Below are 19,695 nucleotides of genomic sequence, written 5' to 3'. Positions count from 1 at the left end.
GAAGAAGTAGATGGAATAAGAAGAATATAGACAAGAAGAGGAAGAAGAATTCCAAGTTCTTTGTCCACCTATAAGCTTGAAAAATCTGCAAACACTATGAGATATACTATGAGTTCCTTTGTCTTCTTTATACTCATGTGGACCTACAAAACCAATTTATACAATCCTACCAATCACAAAAACAAGAAAAATTAGCCAAAATCAGCAAATGACATACAAAACTTGACTAAAAAAGCTAATGAAGATGACCCATGCAGGGTCCCACCAGGCGTGCCAAAATGTATATGAGCAATGTTAGTATGCTAATAAAAACCAAATTTAAATAAAGCTTCTACAAACTAAACACAATTCATAAACTTCAAGATAGACTAAGATGAACTCTCAATTGAGAATATGAGCCATTAATGGGCTCTCTCAATGAGAAGCTCTCTTGTTGAGTAGCTTTGTCTAAATAGATAGGATGTATGCTAAAGCTTATGCTTCAAAAAGGGCTTCAAATGGAGTTGGAATTTGGGTGTGAGTGTATGGTTTTGATGTAAAATGGCTTCTTAAAATGACATTATGACTTTACTTCATGGATTGTGTTATTTTGCAAAGGGGAAGGATTCAATTTATAGACAAGAGGCTTGAGGGATTGAGGGCTAAGATGCAAGGATGGGAAAAAGCTCATGGAGGGCTCAAATTGCATGAGAGGAGAGCACATGGATTGTGCTTCCTTACAACCAATCAGGGAGTGACACATGTCACAGGGTGAGAGGATGGAGGAAAGGGGAAGGATGAGTCAACAAAGGAGGCTCAAGGGATAAAATTTTCATAAATACCCTCATAATGACTTGTAAGAGCAATAAAAGGGCTTGGAAGAGTCATTTATGGCCTAGTGGGCTTCATAAAGTTTTATGGTTGAGATATTTTGAGGGAGATGAGAGCAATTTCGACTTGGGCTTGATTAGGAGGGTTTTAAGCTTGCTTAGGCTTGTGCAAATGATTAGAGGATGGATTATGATGGTTTAGGATTAGCTTAGGGATAGGCAAGTGGATGGCATTTAATGAGGGTGGGTGAAGGAGGAGATATTTGTTAACTTTGGCTTGGGTTAGTAAGTTTTAACTCATGTTTAGGGAATGTGACAAGGTTAGGAGGGGATTAGGATTAGGTTTAAAGACATCTTCTAGAAGAGTCTAGACTTTGGATGAGGATAAAGACTTTCTAGAATAGTCTAGAATTTCCTAGGATGAGGATAAATTAAATTTTTAGGAAATAAATAAAGTTTTATTTATTTCAAGGGTTTGGGTTGAGGAGATATTTATTGAAACTTTTTTAATAAACATGAGGATTAATATTTAATCTTAATTAAATATTTTGAGTTGGGATTAGGGGTAGGAAATGATGGGATTAGCCTTTAATCAAAATTAAAGAAGGATTAGAAGATTTTGGAAGAGGTTAGTGGTCTTAAAGAAATTGGCTAAGTTTTGGGCAAAATTTTTTTTTAATATTTATTTTGGGTTTTTTGGTCAATTTATTAATTAAATAATTAATAAATAAGGAAATAATGTTTAAATAAGATTTAAACATTTTTGGGGGGGATTCCTTAATTAAATATTTTAAATTAAGATAAAGGGATTTAATGGCATAAAAATAAATAAATAAATTAAATAATTAATTAATTAATAAATGATGATGTCATCAGAACTTTTTTAGAAAATAAAAATACTTTATTTTCTAAAGGTTTTTAGGTGTCTACACTACTTACTTTTTTATAAACCCCATCCTTGACATTAACACCTAATCATTCCCTAAGGTCAACACTAGTCCTTCTAATGAAATCAATTATTACCTCCTATCAAAACCTCATCCCTCTATTACCATTCAATCATTCTGACAAAACATCTGGTTAACAATTTTAATCTTAAAGACAATGCATTTAATTAAAATACCTCCTCCCATCATAAACCTCATTCTTATGATCAACTTTCAATCCTCGTAACAAAATTTATCATCATCAATATTAATCATTAATCTTAAGACAATACATTTAATTAAAAAAAGATTAAACTACTACCTCGCCCTCTCCCTCTCCCTCTTAAACCTCATTCCTCTTATTATTAATACTCAATCCGTCAAGTCAATAATATTAATCTTAAATTTTTTGAAAAATAGTTTCTCCTTCCAATGAAATATCTCACTAATACTAATATTTTTTTAATGGATCTCACTAATATTAATCTTATATAGACAATATATTCAATAAAATAATAAAAATAATAATAATACATACATAGATTATGACAAAATTAAAGGGAAGAATAGTACAACCCGTAATAATAATAATAATAATAATAATGAAAGGGTAGAATAAAAGTATAGGGAAACCAAGGTCACATGGATTGAAGTAGCAGATATGATGCATGGGTCATTCTGGTCAAAATCTGTTAAACAAAATTCCAAAGCCCTGCCTATCCACATTGACCTTTCACGCCACCCCGGATCGAAACCCGGGAAGCCTTAATCCACGCTCAAAATAGCCCAGCAAGGGAAAACCCCTGATATAAATAGCGGCGGCTACACAGATATCAATTCAATTCAAGAAACCAGAGAAGAAGAAGATCAGATCGGAGAAAATGATAGAGGTAAATTGCCCAGACTGCAAAAAACAGACCGAAGTGGTGTTCGATCATTCGGCCGGAGACACGGTTTGCCTGGAGTGTGGGCTTGTGCTGGAGGCTCACTCCATTGACGAGACCTCGGAGTGGAGGACGTTCGCTAATGAAGCGGGAGATAACGATCCAGTGCGTGTGGGAGGGCCGTCGAATCCTTTGCTCACCGATGGCGGCCTCTCCACTGTGATTTCCAAGCCTAATGGCCAGTCTGGAGATTTTCTTACCTCTTCGCTTGGACGCTGGCAGAACCGCGGCTCCAATCCCGACCGCTCGCTCATCATGGCATTCAAAACCATCGCCACAATGTCAGATCGGTGAGTTTTGTTTTCTGGACATTTTGTTGTTCAAACCCTAGATTTCAACTTTTTTGGTTCTTGCTGGACTACCTATCTCTACAAATCTAAACTTTTAACTTCTTTTTAATTTTTCTTTCTGTTCTCAATCAATGGAAAACATACTTTTTTTCCTGTTCTCAATCAAAAAGATTACCTTTCTTCCTGTTTTCAATCAATGAAAAGAGTACTACGGTTGAATTCGTTTCCCTGTGAGGCGATTGATCGCTATATTAGGTTTTTTTGAAGTAGTTGAGAGAGTTACATTTTCTTCATGACGCTGGGATTATGGCTTCACGAATCTCGTCTGTCAGATGGTCTGCGAATTAGTTTGTTATCTAACCTCTAGGCACAAGCATGTTAAAAGTTAAAACGTCAGATGGAAACTCAGCAGATCGCTTCCTAGAATTGGCCTTTGGCATCTCTTTATGCTTTCTTTGTCCGTCTCGACAAGATTGTCCCTTCCCCCAGACACTACATTGATACTCGTACAAACAACAGATGGGTATCTAGCAAATGACATCTAAAACTGCTCTTCACTGGAATTGTTGCTTTCTTAGTTTAAATAATAGTTTTCGGGTGTTTTTTTATTATGTTAATACTGGATTTTAATTGATGGAGGAAACTAATCAGCCGACAATCTGCTCCAGAGGGAGCAGTTAAATTTGCTCCCACATTCTGGGAGCATAGCTGTTTCTCTGATTGTTGTAGATTGTTGCTGTATTTACGGAGGCGGTTAGTGATTGCCATCGATTCGTAATGTTATTTTTGAATCAATGCTGTATCTCTGGGAAAAGGAAATTTGAAGTTCCACGGAAAGGGGTTTGGCGATTGTAGTCACACTTATCATTGCTATTTGCACTTTCATAATTTGCCTAAATATCTTTACCCTAACACTGACAGGAAAGTACTTATATGTTCTAACAACTGACAATACTGTAAATACATTATAATTATGGTTTCAATTGAATTGTAGGCAAAAGGCCTTGATTAATTCCGTTAATCCAACTGATGGATAAACCTAGACTGATTTCATTGCAGTGTAGAGTCTGCTTCCATCAATTGCTTTGAAAGACTGATTCTATTTAAAATTATATCCTTAGCTAGAAAATTGACACAAAAGGTTAACTTGAATTTATTTGTCAACCGCTTTTGCATATGATAAACTTGGTACAAAAAATTTCATGGAGAAACTTTGTGGAATACAAGACATTGAAACAAAAATATGCTTCCAGTTTCAGTCATTTACTGGTGAACAATCTGTAGCAGAATTCAGTGAATTTTTGTTTTTCCATTGGATCTTGTAATGCCATGATTCCATATCGGTGTTTTAACTGTAATTCTCCTTTCTATCTTGGAAGTGAACTCTCTGCGGTCTCTTCATTAAATTTCATTTTTCTTCCCATTTTAAGTATTTATTAGATGATCTTTTCATTTAATTAGTGTTTATGTGGCTTTTGCCTGTGAGATTTTATTATAATAATGTCAAATATTGGCAAGACCATAGGGGCCTTTCAATTCGTTTGTCCAGCATTCATGAGACCACAATCTGATTATTTGTCCTGCAATACCTTAGATTGTTTTGCCCTTTTACTGTGCCTACTGTGGTCGATTTTGGACTGGCCCTGATTCACAGGTCTTTAAGGTCATGTGTCAAGTATACCATGATTGAACTTCTGCAAACTGATGCCTTATTCAAACATTGAGTCATGTTTATGATGGAAATGTAAACCTAGGAACATGTACATAATTACAATGATGCCCTACAGAAGAAGAGCTTTACTGGCTGTATTTTTAATTAAGCTGCCATATGAAGTGATTTGACATTCATTACTGAAAAATATGTCCTTTGTTCCTTTGCTTTGGTCCTTGTAAATCCTTTATATAGCATATACGGTGGATATAGTGGATTTGCTACAATTTCTGTAGAGTTTCAAGGGACTATTTTATAATGTATGGGAATGGACTCATTGTCTTGCAGGAAATCACAATTTGAATCCCTTGCATAGAGTTATTTATGCAGAATATTTATGTGCCATTTGAATTAGTTCCAAAGTAAGACTATCCATAATAATAATTTTTAGGCTGCAGGATTAAGGCAGCGACTTCTATAAGCTGCAGTGCACCTGGTAAACTCTTTACTGTGACCCGTGACACTAACATGACATGCCCTCTGATACCATGTGGCTTGGGGGGATTGGACCTCATGCCTACCACAGGAAGCTCTTGCCAGCCAAGCCAGGCCTCACGCTCTGTTAAGAGTGTCCACTATTGCTTTAGCATTGTTTGAACAATAATTCTGCAAAGAAATTCGGGAATGCGTCCCCAACCCTTTTTGACGCATCCATATGGGGGAACATCCCCTAGCCACCCCCAAAATCTGAAAATTTGTAGGAAATGTCCTTGAAACTTGGGGACTGGGAATTCTTAGAGGGGATGCCTCCCATCCACAGAACGGTTGGGGATATCTGTGACATCCCCTAACTGTTCTGGGGATGGCCAACTGTCCCCCTTTCCCCAGCACATTTAAAAAAAGAAAAGAAAAGACACAAATGCTCTAAAAAAGGCATTTAAAAAAATTTCTCTTGTTGCCCCCCCACACCTGAGCAATATTGCATACATGTTTGATAAATTTCATACACGTTAAACTACATAGGTTGGTTCTAACTAGTGGTTGCAGGTTTGCAACTTTGTACTTTTCACTTATAGATCTGAGTCATAGCCAAATGCATTCATATCTATGAACAACACAACTTGGTAATCAATTTTACAAGCATCTAGAACGTGGTAGTGCATAAAGAAGTGGTTGTTGGTCATAATAGTAATAGAATACCATCAAAATATCCGCTAATTATAATGAAACAACGAACAAGTGCTGGAATGATCAATGTCAAGTCTAGAAACCACTTTGTAAAGCTCAGACTCAAATTCAGGTCTGATATATTACTGTTTGCAGGTCAAAACAGCTACAAAATTCATCAAACACTTTTCCAAAACATCAGAGAACACCTTCCAACAATTCCCAGCAACAATATATAGTATATACCATCAGCACTTTCTAACAGCAACAAATATGCCAAGAAATGCAGGAAATCATACCCAGCAGATCACATCAGGTCTACAAGAGGTATGACCTGTATTTGGCTGCGCTTTCAAACTATTTACAAACTCAAATGGCTGGACCTGGGCTTGAAATGAACATCAATGGGAATGGCTGTTATACACTAATCAATACCTTAAATGTTGGTGGTCAAACAAGGGCATCAATTGAACACAAATCTTATATGTTAACGTTCTATAATGCATGTATATGTACATGCTTTATCCTTGTTTACATATGAATATAATGTATATATAGATTTTCATATGAATATAATGTATATATGGATTTTCATATGAATATAATGTCTATATGGATCTTTTATCCATGTTTTCATATAAATATTTAAAACTTCCATATATATTTTAGATTTTCCCTGTATTTAATATAGACATCCCCTTTGATGCCCCCAGCCCCCCTAGCCAGTCCCCAAAACTGGCCAAAAAATCGCCATCCTGAAAAAGTGTCCTCTTGGCCCGTCATTCCTGTTCTGGAAACTCAAGTTAACATAGTAAGTTTGACCCGAAGTTTAGGGAAGTGCCGACCAGAGTAGATTGTATGGAATGAACTTACAAATTTTGCAGTTTTGTTTAGATGGTGTGTTGGCTGACAGGAAAAAAGTAGTTTTTGTTTCCTGAAATGTAGACCACAAGTGCAAGCTAAAAGCTCTTATTACTGTATAGACTCTGCATCAAGTTGTGTTTGGTAATTTTCACATATCCTATAATAGTCGTCATCTTTTGGCAACTCCCTGGCAATTTTAAATAAAATACTGGAGGCACTGAAATAGGATGTGGATCCTACAAGGCACTAATGAATTGCCTTCTTAATGGGAAGTTTGAGTATTGAGTTTTTTGTTTTTATAAAGTTTTTCTCTCAACCTTGAATTCTTTTATTCATTCAAAGCATACCCCTTATCAAGACTAATACGATCCCAGCTTTATTATTGCCCTTCCCATCCAAACTACCATCTTCCTCTTGTTTCCTTTTTAGCTTGGGAGGACATCTTATCTTTCCTTTTGACATTCATTGGGTTCTTATAGGCTTCTGCATAGGATGAAGTTAGGACTTTTATCATTTTTTATCTTGACCAAGAAAAGAAATATCTTTTTTTCAAAGTTTCAGTGGGTTCCTTTTCTAATTTTATTTATAATTCTTCGAGCATATGATTATAAGCTCTGACATTAGCATGTTTATCATTTGCTGCTATAATTTTGTTATCGTTTTGCAGCAACACTCTTCTTCAAAGGCTTTCTTTAATCTTTCACGCTCTTTTGGAAGCAGGTTCAATTTCAATATATAACAATGAATTGCTATGCATCTTAAATTGATCAGAACAAATTTATCTAGTATGTACTCTCATCTTGGTCACTGTTTTCTAGATTGTTGCATGGGTCTTGCAAGGTCTGATGGGATCCTTTGATTCATTACTTGTGAATTTAGATGATTTTTGTTTTTCTATGCTGGCATGTAATGTTGAATTCACTGTGTTTTTCTTTTGATGCAGCTCTAGCACTTCACACTTGTTAACCAGAGAGTTTTGATTTGAATGTTTTGATGCTTCACACTCCCGCAGGTGCAACTAGATTCTATCAGAGATGATGGCAATAGTTAAGCTGGCTTAAGATTTCACATCAGAGATAGCAAAACAAGACTTTAGATCAACCATAATGTAAAGTTTCAACCATTGGTTGGATCAGATTTAGATCATATCTTACACAAGATAATCGCTAATCAGAGACAGTATTATAGAGTCAACTCACAAATATAAATCCCTTCCTCTTGTATCGATAATTCAATTTGATCCATCTTGCAAACCAATCATATTTAAAATATATTTGATGCATTTTAAAATAGCAAATGAACAGGCTTTCTTTATCACACTCAGGTCAGCATATAAATGCTATATATATATATATATATCCAGATCAATCCGTGCAAAATTATATATTTGAAGGATGATATCCACTCCTATATTTGGAGATTGATAAAATCTTGCATTTCAGGCAAACATATTTTGATCTAAGATAATATCCTTCAAACATCTATACCGTCATCAACTAGGTGGACTGAGGCCATATCAAATAATCACATTGAAATTGTCGTCTGACAAACTTCTGTAGATTAGTCTTCTTCAATATCAAAGGCATTTGCTTTGATCATGGACTAAATTAACGTATATAGCAGCCCTTGAATTTTTGGCTTGTTTTCTTTTCCTTTTGTTAATATTTCTTCAATGCCTCAAAGATTATTCATATTTTTCTTTTTCATTTGTTAAAGAATCTTATATTCTATCTTCCAACTTCTCTAGTCCAAAAGGAGCTGTCTTGACTTTTCAACTTTTTTCTGACAAATGAACTGACTTTTGCATGAAATTGGTAGGTGTAAAGCTATCTCCTCCCACACTGGCTTTGTATGCTTCTTTTTAATGATGATACTTATTTCTCAACTATTGACTTACATGTCAAACTCTACTTCTTTCTCAGGTTGCACTACAACTTTGGATTTGCATCCTTTAGGTTTTTTTGTTTTCTTTCTTAGTTGTCCCCTCTCTTTTTGTTTTTTTAGGATTCTTTAAGCTTTTGTTTTGTTCCTTGACTGTTTTGTGATCTCTTCCGTCTTTTAGATGGGCATATGGGAATTTATTATGGAAAGTTTGATATTGTTTATGTTTTTCTTTTCTTCTTCCCATTGGCTTTTATCCTTTTAAGTTTTAATGCTGTCTTACTTGTTGTCAATGTGCTTCATAGTCTCGTTTAGCACATAGACAATGAGTACAGTAGAAAATTATGCGAAGAGTTTTGGGAAGATGGCCAAGTAATATATATCTCTTTTCTCTCTCTTAGATTATTATACATTTATTTCTCGAGATTTTTCTTTCATCCCCCTTTTCTATGTATTTTTTCACAGATATGATTAGATTCCGTTGGTTCTTCAATTGTTTGTCCTATCTATATAGTCATTGTTTGTTCTACCCTACTACTTAAAAGTGAGGATGCCAAATGTTTATTTCTAGATGGATAAACAACTATTTATTGCAAAATGCAAAGGAAACTGATTACATACACTGAATGATATATAGGAGAGTTTTAGAGAGAATGATATCACAATTGTTTCATTTATTCATAGATGCTCTTATACAAAAGCTAGAATAAGGGAACAATCCTTAACATGTGGTCTCTTCCCTTGAGTACAAAGGTTCTATATAAATTCAACTGTTCCAAGGTAACTACAACTATTAACAACTATAGTTCTTTTTATGTAACTACCACAAGCTAACGATATATAAATTATGCTATCTACAAACATGTCCTGTATGTAACAATTGTACTTATTCAACATGCATTATATTTGAAAATTTTGATATGCTTCTAGTATTTCTACCATTAAATAGAAATCTAAGAGATACGATTAGAGTTGATTATGTGTTTTTAATTGTATCTTTTAACATTCAAAGTTTCCTGATGTTGCCATATGGAATGTGCTGTGCAGGCTGGGGCTTGTTGCAACTATAAAGGTATCTAGTTTTAATCTTTCCATCTTGAGCTTGCATTGCAGAAACGTATTCCAAGCATTTGTAATTATGTTGTTTTAAGGAATTTATACTACGCTATCTTGCAAACCCCTGTTTCAATAAGCCTTTATTAAATGCTAATGTTTCTCAGTTTAAAATCATGTTAAAAATAGTAGGTTGACATCGAGTTTATTAAGTATTATAGTTTTGTATTTATGTATATCTATATTGTGCTTTGCTCTTTCTGACTGCATCTTTGCTTTCTGTCTGTATTCAGTGTTGTTGCAAATTTTAGTATTCGTAATGTTCCATTCAAGATTCCCAGTTCAAACTTAATCTTTATATGCTCTAAATGTGTGCCTGTGCCCCACCCATTATTGACTAATTGTCTTATTCATCTTAAACTTTTATTAACTATTGATTATAATGAAGCAAACAGATATACGAAAGATAAACTCATCAAGTCCATGTTTTATGTATTTAAAATGATATTTCTAAGAGGAAGCCTGGTAGACATTGGTAGAGAAGATGAAGTGTGGTAACCTCTACAATGATATATAACTTTTATTATTTCTACTTTGTGCTATCCAAATAAAAAAGAATGCCACACACTAGATTTTACTTCCAGAGCAAAGATACAAAATCATATGTTATCTGGCAATTATCAATTGGTAAAACTACAAGCCATTTGAATGAGAAACAGTATGGGGCAAATTGTCAAAGGCACATAGCGACAAGAACATGGGGTTAGCTCTTGAGATGCCTCCAGAGGGCAAGGTTAATATTAAGTTATTTGCATCACACAAACATGCAGGCACACTCTAATTAGTAGCCATTCCTGGCTCACCAGAATCCTAAAACTTCTTTTCCTGTCCCTACAGTGGACAAGATTTGATGAAATACTGTAATTTGGAGTTGAATTAAATATCAAATTGCTTTGGATACCTGCAACTGGCTTGCTTTTTTGGGTCACATTTTAAATTGACACATGCTTAAGAAAAAATCTCTTCCATCAGGCCTTGACAAAAACCAGAATCTAACTGCCAAAATTGTAAAGGTGGCTGATTCTGATTGTAGTTGCTTATGGAATTATGAACGTTGCTTTGCAATATGAGAAAATTCACAAGTAAAAGTTAAGATTGGAGGTCAATTAGGGATGGAATGAGGTTTGTATCATCAGCTATATTTCGAAGTATTTTCCAACAGTATTTTTCTCGTTATCAATAAACTTCACTTGTTTTCTTCCTCATTTGTAATCCAAGTCAGCCCTATATTCACATTTGTATCTATGGAAAACACACATTTTCATACAATCAAAAAGAAAATTGTCATTTCTTATGGATGGTTTTGTGCTTAAAAGGATCGAGCAAATGAAATTTACAAGAAGGTTGAAGATTCAAAGTCAATTCGGGGAAGAAATCAGGATGCCATCTTAGCTGCTTGCCTCTATATAGCATGCAGGCAGGAGGATAAGCCTCGTACTGTGAAAGGTACCAAAGACATTCTCTGCAAATGAACTTTTAGATTTCATGTCTTGCTCAGGTCAGAGCTTTTGAATTGCTTGCTTAGTTTTTATTTAAATTGCAGAGATTTGCTCAGTTGCAAATGGAGCTTCAAAAAAGGAAGTGGGCCGAGCAAAGGAGTTCATTGTGAAACAACTAGAAGAAGAAATGGGGAAATCCATGGAGATGGGAACAATTCATGCTGGGGATTTTTTGGTATGTTGTGATAGGACACTAGATTTTGGCACCAAGATGATAAATGGTGTTAAGTGCAAAAGAAAATATTCTTTTCTATTAATCTTTTCTTGTGTAAATACAATGCTGGAGTTGGGTCGAATAATTTTTTATGTTAAGTAGTAAGTACGATGGACTTGTCAAATGCTGAAAATAGAATTTGCTCTTTTGTCTTATTGCTGGTCAGGATATTTTTCTGATTATGTTTATTGGGTATTTCAAGACCTGTCGTCTCTCTTGGATGGGTGACAAGAAAACTAAATTTTTTTTGTTTTCATGTTTTCTTGTACCACAGAGACGTTTTTGTTCACATCTTGGCATGAATCACCAGACTGTTAAAGCTGCTACAGAAGCCGTTAAAAAGTCAGAGGAGCTTGATATAAGGTATGCTGTATTTTTTATGAAATGGACCTTGGTGGCTTGGACACTTCATTTTGTGAAATTTGATGTCATTAATTTGTGAGACCTACTAAGATGTAGACTATGTGCTAGCCTTAGCAAGCTTGGGTATCTCTAGGGTAGTGACTGTTTTGTGTTTATATTTTGTTTGTGAATGTGTGTTTTGTGGTTATCTTATCCTGTTGGAAACTTACAAAGCTTATATTTTGGACTCTTCTAGAAAACAAACAATTGAGCAACTGTACTTGGATAAGGCCTTTGTATTTTCTGATCTGTGAGAATTTGGAATATTAGAGAGCATTTTTTCTAATGCCATGGAAAATTAGTTATACTTTCAGGTCATAAATTGGCAATTAACTGATCATACTAGATTTGTTCAAGCCATTTTATTGCATTAGTCAATTCATTGACATTACATACTTGCATTATTGCATTAGAGATTATGGTGGAAGAGAAACGCCATACATCAAAGCTTTGGTTTTATTCATGAAATTTTCATTGAGGAAAAATTATGAAGAACCCAGCTTGCAGGATGCTTCAATATTTTCTTCCATAATGAAGAAAAAGCCAATGGAAAGAATAGTGGCTAGCGAACTTTTGATTATCAGAAATGAAGGCACAGAATTTGAACTGAATTTCAACTAGTGCAAATTAGTGTTTCTGAGATTTGATCAATGTAGCTTTTAAATTTAGACGAGTGCTTACTTTTTGCACTCAAAAGTTTTCTTACCACACTGCAGTTTATAGGGGGGCTACCCAATTCCTGCAGTCTATAAAAATTCAAAAGAGGACATGGTTTTAGCATTTTTTTAAAGCATTATTTCTAGCCTTCATTCAAAGATAATTTTTGAAGCATAGTAAAATATAATTTCAGGAGAACAAAATTATATTTCATTCTGAGTGGAGATCTCTCCTGTTGGACAAGCAGCTCCTTTTTTTCATGTATTATGTGGGTTGATGTTTGAGCTAAATAATTCCAACATCCCAAAATAAAAGATAAAGATTCTGGAAAGGTGTGTAGAAAACCATTTTGAAATGATAATATTCACGCAAGAGCACAGATAAATTATAAGAGGGCTTCTAGGTCTAGGAGTTAACACATAACTTGCTGAACCTACTTAAGATGTGAGTAAAAATGTCATTCTTAAAAATGTTGTATACCAGGAAAAATGTACTCCTATTTGTATTGGATATGGAAATTAAATTTCTGTTAGGTTGGCTTTGAGAATCTTCTATTCATCATCAAGTTTGTATTTGGATTTTGTTTGACATAAAGATTGAGAGAGTGTTCTCAAATATTGCGAAGTGTCTATTGTAATCATCCCAATAGGCATAATGACAAAGGTAGAAAGTGCTGTAATGGAGTGATTGGTTAGCACAAATTCTCTAAGATAAACTTGACAAGCATTTAGACAAATTTCATATGTACAATTGTATATACTGTATATTATATAGTATATACACATTATATAAAAATGAATTAGCATAAATTTCTTAAATACATTTATCTTAGTGACAGAGATCAATCTCGAGCCTTCTGTCTATCCTATGCCTCAAATTCCATATAAATGCCTTATATATTTAGATAGATGCATAAATATCTATGCTAGTTTTAAAAGAGTTGAACTAAAATTATTTTATTGAAAGAGTTCCAAATGCTCAAAACATAAAAATCATAGTTCCAAGAATCACGGCGATTCATGCGATTCACGCGATTTGGCGATTCGATTCAAGCCAAACGATTTTTTGTGAATCGGTGAATTGAATCAGCGATAAAGGGCTTATGAAATAAGTTACTCACTAAATTTCAAGGGTTTTTTAAATTTTCCGATTCATGGCCGATTCGATTCCGATTCATGGCCGATTCACGATTTGATTCGGCCTTGCCGATTCCGATCCGATTCCGATTCTTGTTACTTTGATAAAAATACAAAACTTCAATATGCCTTTCTGATGACCCCAACTTGCAGAATTGATTTCCTGCAATTGGTTTGTTCATTGCAGTGTCATAGTGACTAGAGAACAGAATCTTGTCTGGTATTGCTTGTTAGCTGGTATCTTTGACTTTCAGTATAGCTAAGAGAATGAGTTTAGCTCTCAGAACAATTTAGTATAAGCTTAACATGAGAATCGTATAATATTTCGCATTGGATCTGATGCATTTCTTCAGTCGGGGCTTATTCCTTAACGAGTTTAATGAATGCTTTTTAATCATGTATTTGCAGGAGGAGCCCCATTTCAATTGCAGCAGCAGCAATCTACATGATATCGCAACTGTCAGATGACAAAAAACCCCTTAAAGGTGCTTTTACATTATTGAGCATTTTTTATTGTTCAAAATACAGTTTCTTTTGGTGTCTAACTTTGATAATGCATGCATTTCTACACAACCATCTCAGATATATCACGAGCTACAGGAGTAGCAGAGGGTACAATCAGGAACTCATATAAGGACTTATATCCCCATGCATCAAGGCTAATACCAGATTGGTTTGCAAAGGAGGAAGATTTGAAAAACCTGTGTGCCCCTTAATGATTTAAAATCAGAATGTCATATTTAAGATTCATTTTCTGGCTATCATTTACATAGTAGCCATGGGGGAAACTGGTGCTCTTCGCAAAACACTTGAATTGTTCTTAATTTAAATTTTGACATTGTTGAAGCTTTCAAGGCAAGGTGGGTTGCTTGTATCAGAGCTGGCGGTCAATTCATGCTAAAATGCATTTTGCATTTTAGTTGTAGTCTTAATTTTTCTGGATTACTCGGACCAGTGAAGATAGTTTCTACCGGATGAGGTTTTCCAAAGTTTGTTAAGGTGCAAACAGGTGAAAAATAAAAATAACGTCCAATGATTTTGCCTTATGGTTTTCAGGGAATGTTTAGCATCCATTCCTTGATAATATTGACATACAATTATTGTCATGGAGCCTCATTTTAAATTCATATATGTAGTTAGAGCAGATTAGCAGTTTTCTGCTGAACATTATTTTTTCTTGGATATTTTGCATATCTGCTATATAATGTAGAGAACAGACTTCTGTTCTCTAATCAAGTGGAGTGACACATATTGAAGCGGGATTGAACTACCATTTTCCAAATTTTTTCTTGGATTTTCAATATGACAATAGACTATTATAAAGGATATATAGAGTTGAAGCAATGATATATTCATCTGCTTTTGGTGATTTTTTTGAGCAAAGCTCGTTATGAACATGGCTGATTTAATTAATTTATGTTTCAATTATTTGTCCCCACGTGCCTGAGGGGTGTACCTTTGTTTGCATTCTATACTATTTTGCTTCATTTGAATAATTTTCAATCTCCTCAATGTATCATCTCATATAAGCTGCATACGAAATCACATGATTAAGTATTTTAGTTAAGATTAAAATATTTAAGAGGTTGTTGGACAATAATAATCAGCATTTGTAAGAAATGGGGGAATGAAGGGCTTCAGATCCCCTGCATATTCCCACTGCTATTTAACAGTCTTAGTTTTCGAATTTTATTGGACATATGCATTATTTCTCTCATTTCCACTGCATGCCGAGAAGGGTGTGGCAAAAAATGGGCTTTATAATATCAAAAAGTGCCAAACCAGCTTATCGTTGACTTGAATATGATATTTTTTTAAAGCTAAGATGCTACAGGAAATGCATATTAGATAATTACATCATGTTCCAGAGTACCTTTAAACAACTAGTCTTTTCATTAAGGGTGACCAAAATTAGGTTTGTTAATTTGATACAATGTTTTTAGTGGCAAATCTACTGTCAACTTGGACATTACCGGCATTTTCAAAGCAAGGATGCTATTAGATTTCTTCCAATTGCTGATATTTTGTAAAAAGAAAATTTAAAACTTATCGTGCATTGATCTTAGGTTTCCCTTCATATTCTGGGGTCCATGTTCCCTTCTCGCCTTTCTCTTCACTTCCTGATGAAGGATCATGAAGTTTGTTCTAAAATGTGGAGAATTAAAACAGTCAAAAACAAAAATTCACTTTTTCCTCTTGATCGGGGAGGTTGACACAGGACTCTTAAGGGTTCTGTTAGGGAGCATAATACCATTCCATTATATGTTAGATCACATATCTGCACATGTACTAGGATTGTAACGGAGGTGAACAAATTTGTTGAAAAAATGTTTACTGAAAATTTGTTGAACACATTTTTTGGTCTTAGCTTAAGGATATAAAGTTACTTAGAGAATGACCAATCAGGGGGTTTAAAACTGACATATCGTGAAGACGCTTGGTCACCAATTGCAGAAACTATACTGAGTTAGAATCTATTCATTCCAACTTTCCCGTCTTTTAAGAATGAGCATGGGGCAATTATTTACATGCTAGATCATTAGAGTTGTTTCCTTGTGATTTATTATATAGAATAGTGTTTAATAGCTAGTTTTTTACTCTATGTTGAACATTTTTCTTTTCAATGAGCATACCAAAATGCATGTGATTGTAGCATAGGAAAGTATGTGCCTCAACCTTTCTTCACTTCAGTTTTATGCTACTTTGGGTCAATGCTTTTACTGCATTATTCTAGCACATGATTTGTTTATTTTGGCATATTCACCTATCCAAGACCTAGTCCGCCACATAGAGACATGCCAAATAATCTTATGTATGATCTTGTTTATTGAATTCCGAGTACTTTATTTATTCCAGATGTGATCACAATTGCGATATCTAACTCACTCTCAAAATTGAAAAGTTACATTCAAAGGTGGACATTTTGAGGATTTCACCATACATCATGATATGGACACCGGAAAAATCAAATTCATGTGTTTGCATTTATGATTTAAAGGCATTCTAGGTCTTGGAGAGGATAACAAACTTCTGGATAATAATCAAGAAGCACACAATCTCCTTTAATTTGGCTGCCACATTAGCCAAAGCCTTTGTCAAGTATCAAGGACACTCCAGATTTCACTGCAATCAATCAATCGACATCTATTTTGAAGACACATTTCAAGAACATCTTTTTGATGCAAGTACACGCGAACTTGAACTAACAAATTCAACAACAACTAAGTCATATTCGCTACTATCCACACATTTGAGTTGATTTCAACCCAATTATTTCTTTTTTGCTTTTTGATTAATTTTTTCTTACGACATGTTCAAATTATAAAGTCTTGAACTTCAATGCTTTTGGAAAGCTCCACATTGCTTGTTTACACCACTTTGATTCTCCTCTATCAATTACAATTAGACTAGCATAAAATATAATATGTAGTAGTTGTAGGCCTACTTTTGGAACAAGATTGTGAAATAAAATAGGATTGTGTTACGAGAATGACAGGATGGCTAACACAATTGTGTCGTTCACTTTGAAGTTATTATACATCAAATATCACAATCCTTTAGACCATAATTCAATATCATATTTTATTATGTATTTTGTCATGATTTTAGGGTAGGTGAAGTTGCATAGCAAGATATATATTTTTTAAATCCCAACATTTTAAATAAACCACATGTTCATTTATCATTACAATTAGCTTATATAGCTAAATTTATCAAATCGATTTAGTGTTTGTAACTGATTTTAATTTACACAAAAATATTTTCAATATAGATCATTCTTTTAATTGTTATGGTAAAGATCTGGTTCCTTTGTGTGCATTTAGTGCTTCACCTAAGTGTTGATTGTCACCTTTTGAACTTGTGTGTGCTTTATTGTGAGTGTGGCTTCACACCCACTGATCTCTTATAATGTCATCATCTATCACATGTTTTTTTTTCTAGATGCTTTTTGTGTTAGTTTGTCATCTCTCTATATTTCGTCCTTCAAAAATTCCAACTATGTCATATCAGCAATATGAGATTTCTACAATCCATATCAATGAATTCTTTCTTCTGGGTTTGATTGTGTAATAGTTTAATGGGCTTAGCTACCTTTATAAATTTGATAGACTTGGTTGCCTTGGTTAGGTTGAGTTAGTCTCAGAGTGGGGATGACTTCTTGGACACAAATCATCAAGAAAAGGATTGTGAAATGTAGTAGGTGTTTGAGATAAACTTCAATAACAACCATTTTTTCATCAATCTCAACTCAACATCACATTTTAAATCTTCTTAACAAAGCACTTGTTTAAAGTATATGTTGTGGGCACCTAGATGGTACTGAGTTCAAATCTTCTATGATACAACAATAATTAATATAACAAAAAAGTCATAAGCTTGAAATATCACAAATCATGAATTAAACATATGAATGTGTCTTTAAGCTTATAATTTTTTTATATAAAAATTAAATCAAACCATAATAATTGAAATATAATAATTTCTATAAAACTCTATAAACCATAAAATCATACTCCTATCTTAATTGGGTCTACATTAACCTGAAGGACATTCGAATCTCGGTTTCATGTCTAACACAATTGTAGAGTACAAGTTGTATCAAAATATTATTTATCTCATTTAAAATGTAGACTATTCACTTTAAATCTCTATATAGACACACAATTCTAATAAAAATAAATGACATGAACAGTATATGTGAGATGAAATAAAAAATATAATACAAATCCATAGATGATCAATACAAAAGAATTGTAATGATTTTAATAAAAATAAAATGATAACTTGATAGATTATATAGATCCAATTGATCTTTATCTATAATAAATTCCATAATAAGAGTTTTACAAGATGAGAGGATCCCATGAGAGGCATTGACACTAAACCAATTTTATGGAAGCTATGAGTAAACCCTTGTCTTTGCAATATTAAATGAAAATGCTTTATCATAATTTAAAATGTAGTATAACAAAAGAAAAGTGAACACCATTGTCTTTATCATTCTTTCTATTCCATTATTTCATTCCATGCTAATAAATTCATCTATACTTTGTTTTGGTAATAATTGTAAGTGAAGGACAATTGTTAGGAATAGGGTGGTGTACACCTTTGTACAAGAAATAATTATATAATACTTTAAGTATTTATTTTTGATGGCATCATTAGGTGATATATTTATTCACATAAATATTTATTTAGGCCCACTTGTAAAGTTGCAACATTTATGATATATTCTACATGCTGGTTACAAATGGAAACATTATTTAAGTTTAGAAAAAGTAGAATTCAAAAATTAAATATTAGAGTTATGGTTTTGTGCATTGATAGTTTTGTGACACATTGTACCACTTGGTTCTGTTGTGTAAGCTTGATTTTATTAAAAAGCATATGGATGGAGTTGGGATTAGTTTGTTTAAGTTGGTTATCATTGAATTGAGCTATTTTGTAAAGAGTGCATATGCAAAGTATGGTCTAAGATGTGTGATTGTACCTTGCATAAAAAGACATATATGAGAGTCTCAACGTTTTCAAAGTATTCATGGGGACTTTGTAAACATAACGTGATATTTCATTATTGAATAATGCATTGATTATAACATATATTTTGAAGGTTGGGGTTTTCTATTTTAAGGGTTTTCCTAGGACATAACTTGTGCTGTCTTCAGGCACATCTTTGATATTTGTATGTGCCATTTCTATAATCTTGTATCCCTGATTCTATCTCTTAGGTCATGTAACAAATGACTTGATAAACTTATATTTTTTTCTTAATAAGTGGTGTGAAAGCCATGGTTAACACTAAGGGGTCCCTATTTTGATTTAACCATTGTTTGAAAATTTTGATGCAAGTTTGGAGGCACGTCAGTGTTGGAGAGTTTTTTTTTCAAGAGGTTGTTGTGTAGATTAAAACATGCATATATTGTTGGTGTAAATAAGTATTTACTTATTACACTTCACTTAAGTTTACTTAGGTCAATGCATTATTTTATTATTTCTTAGTTTGACACCTAGGAGTTTGCGTACTCTTATGAGTTGTCATGTTGACAACACTGGAGTAAGCAACACTAATTAAGCACATGGTGTTTGCATAATTAACTGAGTTGTCATGAAGACAACATAGTAGTTCGTACTCTTAATTAAG

The 19,695-nt window shown here is 33.7% G+C and overlaps 1 protein-coding gene across 1 annotated transcript; it reads left to right on the top strand.

The window, feature by feature from the left end:
• Window positions 1-2,575: 2,575 nt before the first annotated feature.
• Window positions 2,576-14,922, top strand: LOC149575498 (transcription initiation factor IIB). Its single transcript, XM_089815238.1, has 7 exons — window positions 2,576-2,969; window positions 9,580-9,604; window positions 10,962-11,091; window positions 11,189-11,319; window positions 11,633-11,721; window positions 13,962-14,038; window positions 14,136-14,922. Exons 1-7 carry the CDS (start codon window positions 2,617-2,619, stop codon window positions 14,267-14,269), a joined length of 939 nt encoding a protein of 312 aa, XP_089671364.1. The 5' UTR covers window positions 2,576-2,616; the 3' UTR covers window positions 14,270-14,922.
• The last annotated feature ends 4,773 nt before the right edge of the window (window positions 14,923-19,695 follow it).

This window comes from Cupressus sempervirens, chromosome 2 (assembly GCF_028749045.1).
Source record: "Cupressus sempervirens isolate cs-2001-9-10 chromosome 2, ASM2874904v1, whole genome shotgun sequence".
Taxonomy (NCBI): Eukaryota; Viridiplantae; Streptophyta; class Pinopsida; order Cupressales; family Cupressaceae; genus Cupressus; species Cupressus sempervirens.
This window is presented reverse-complemented; position numbering and strand designations above follow the sequence as displayed.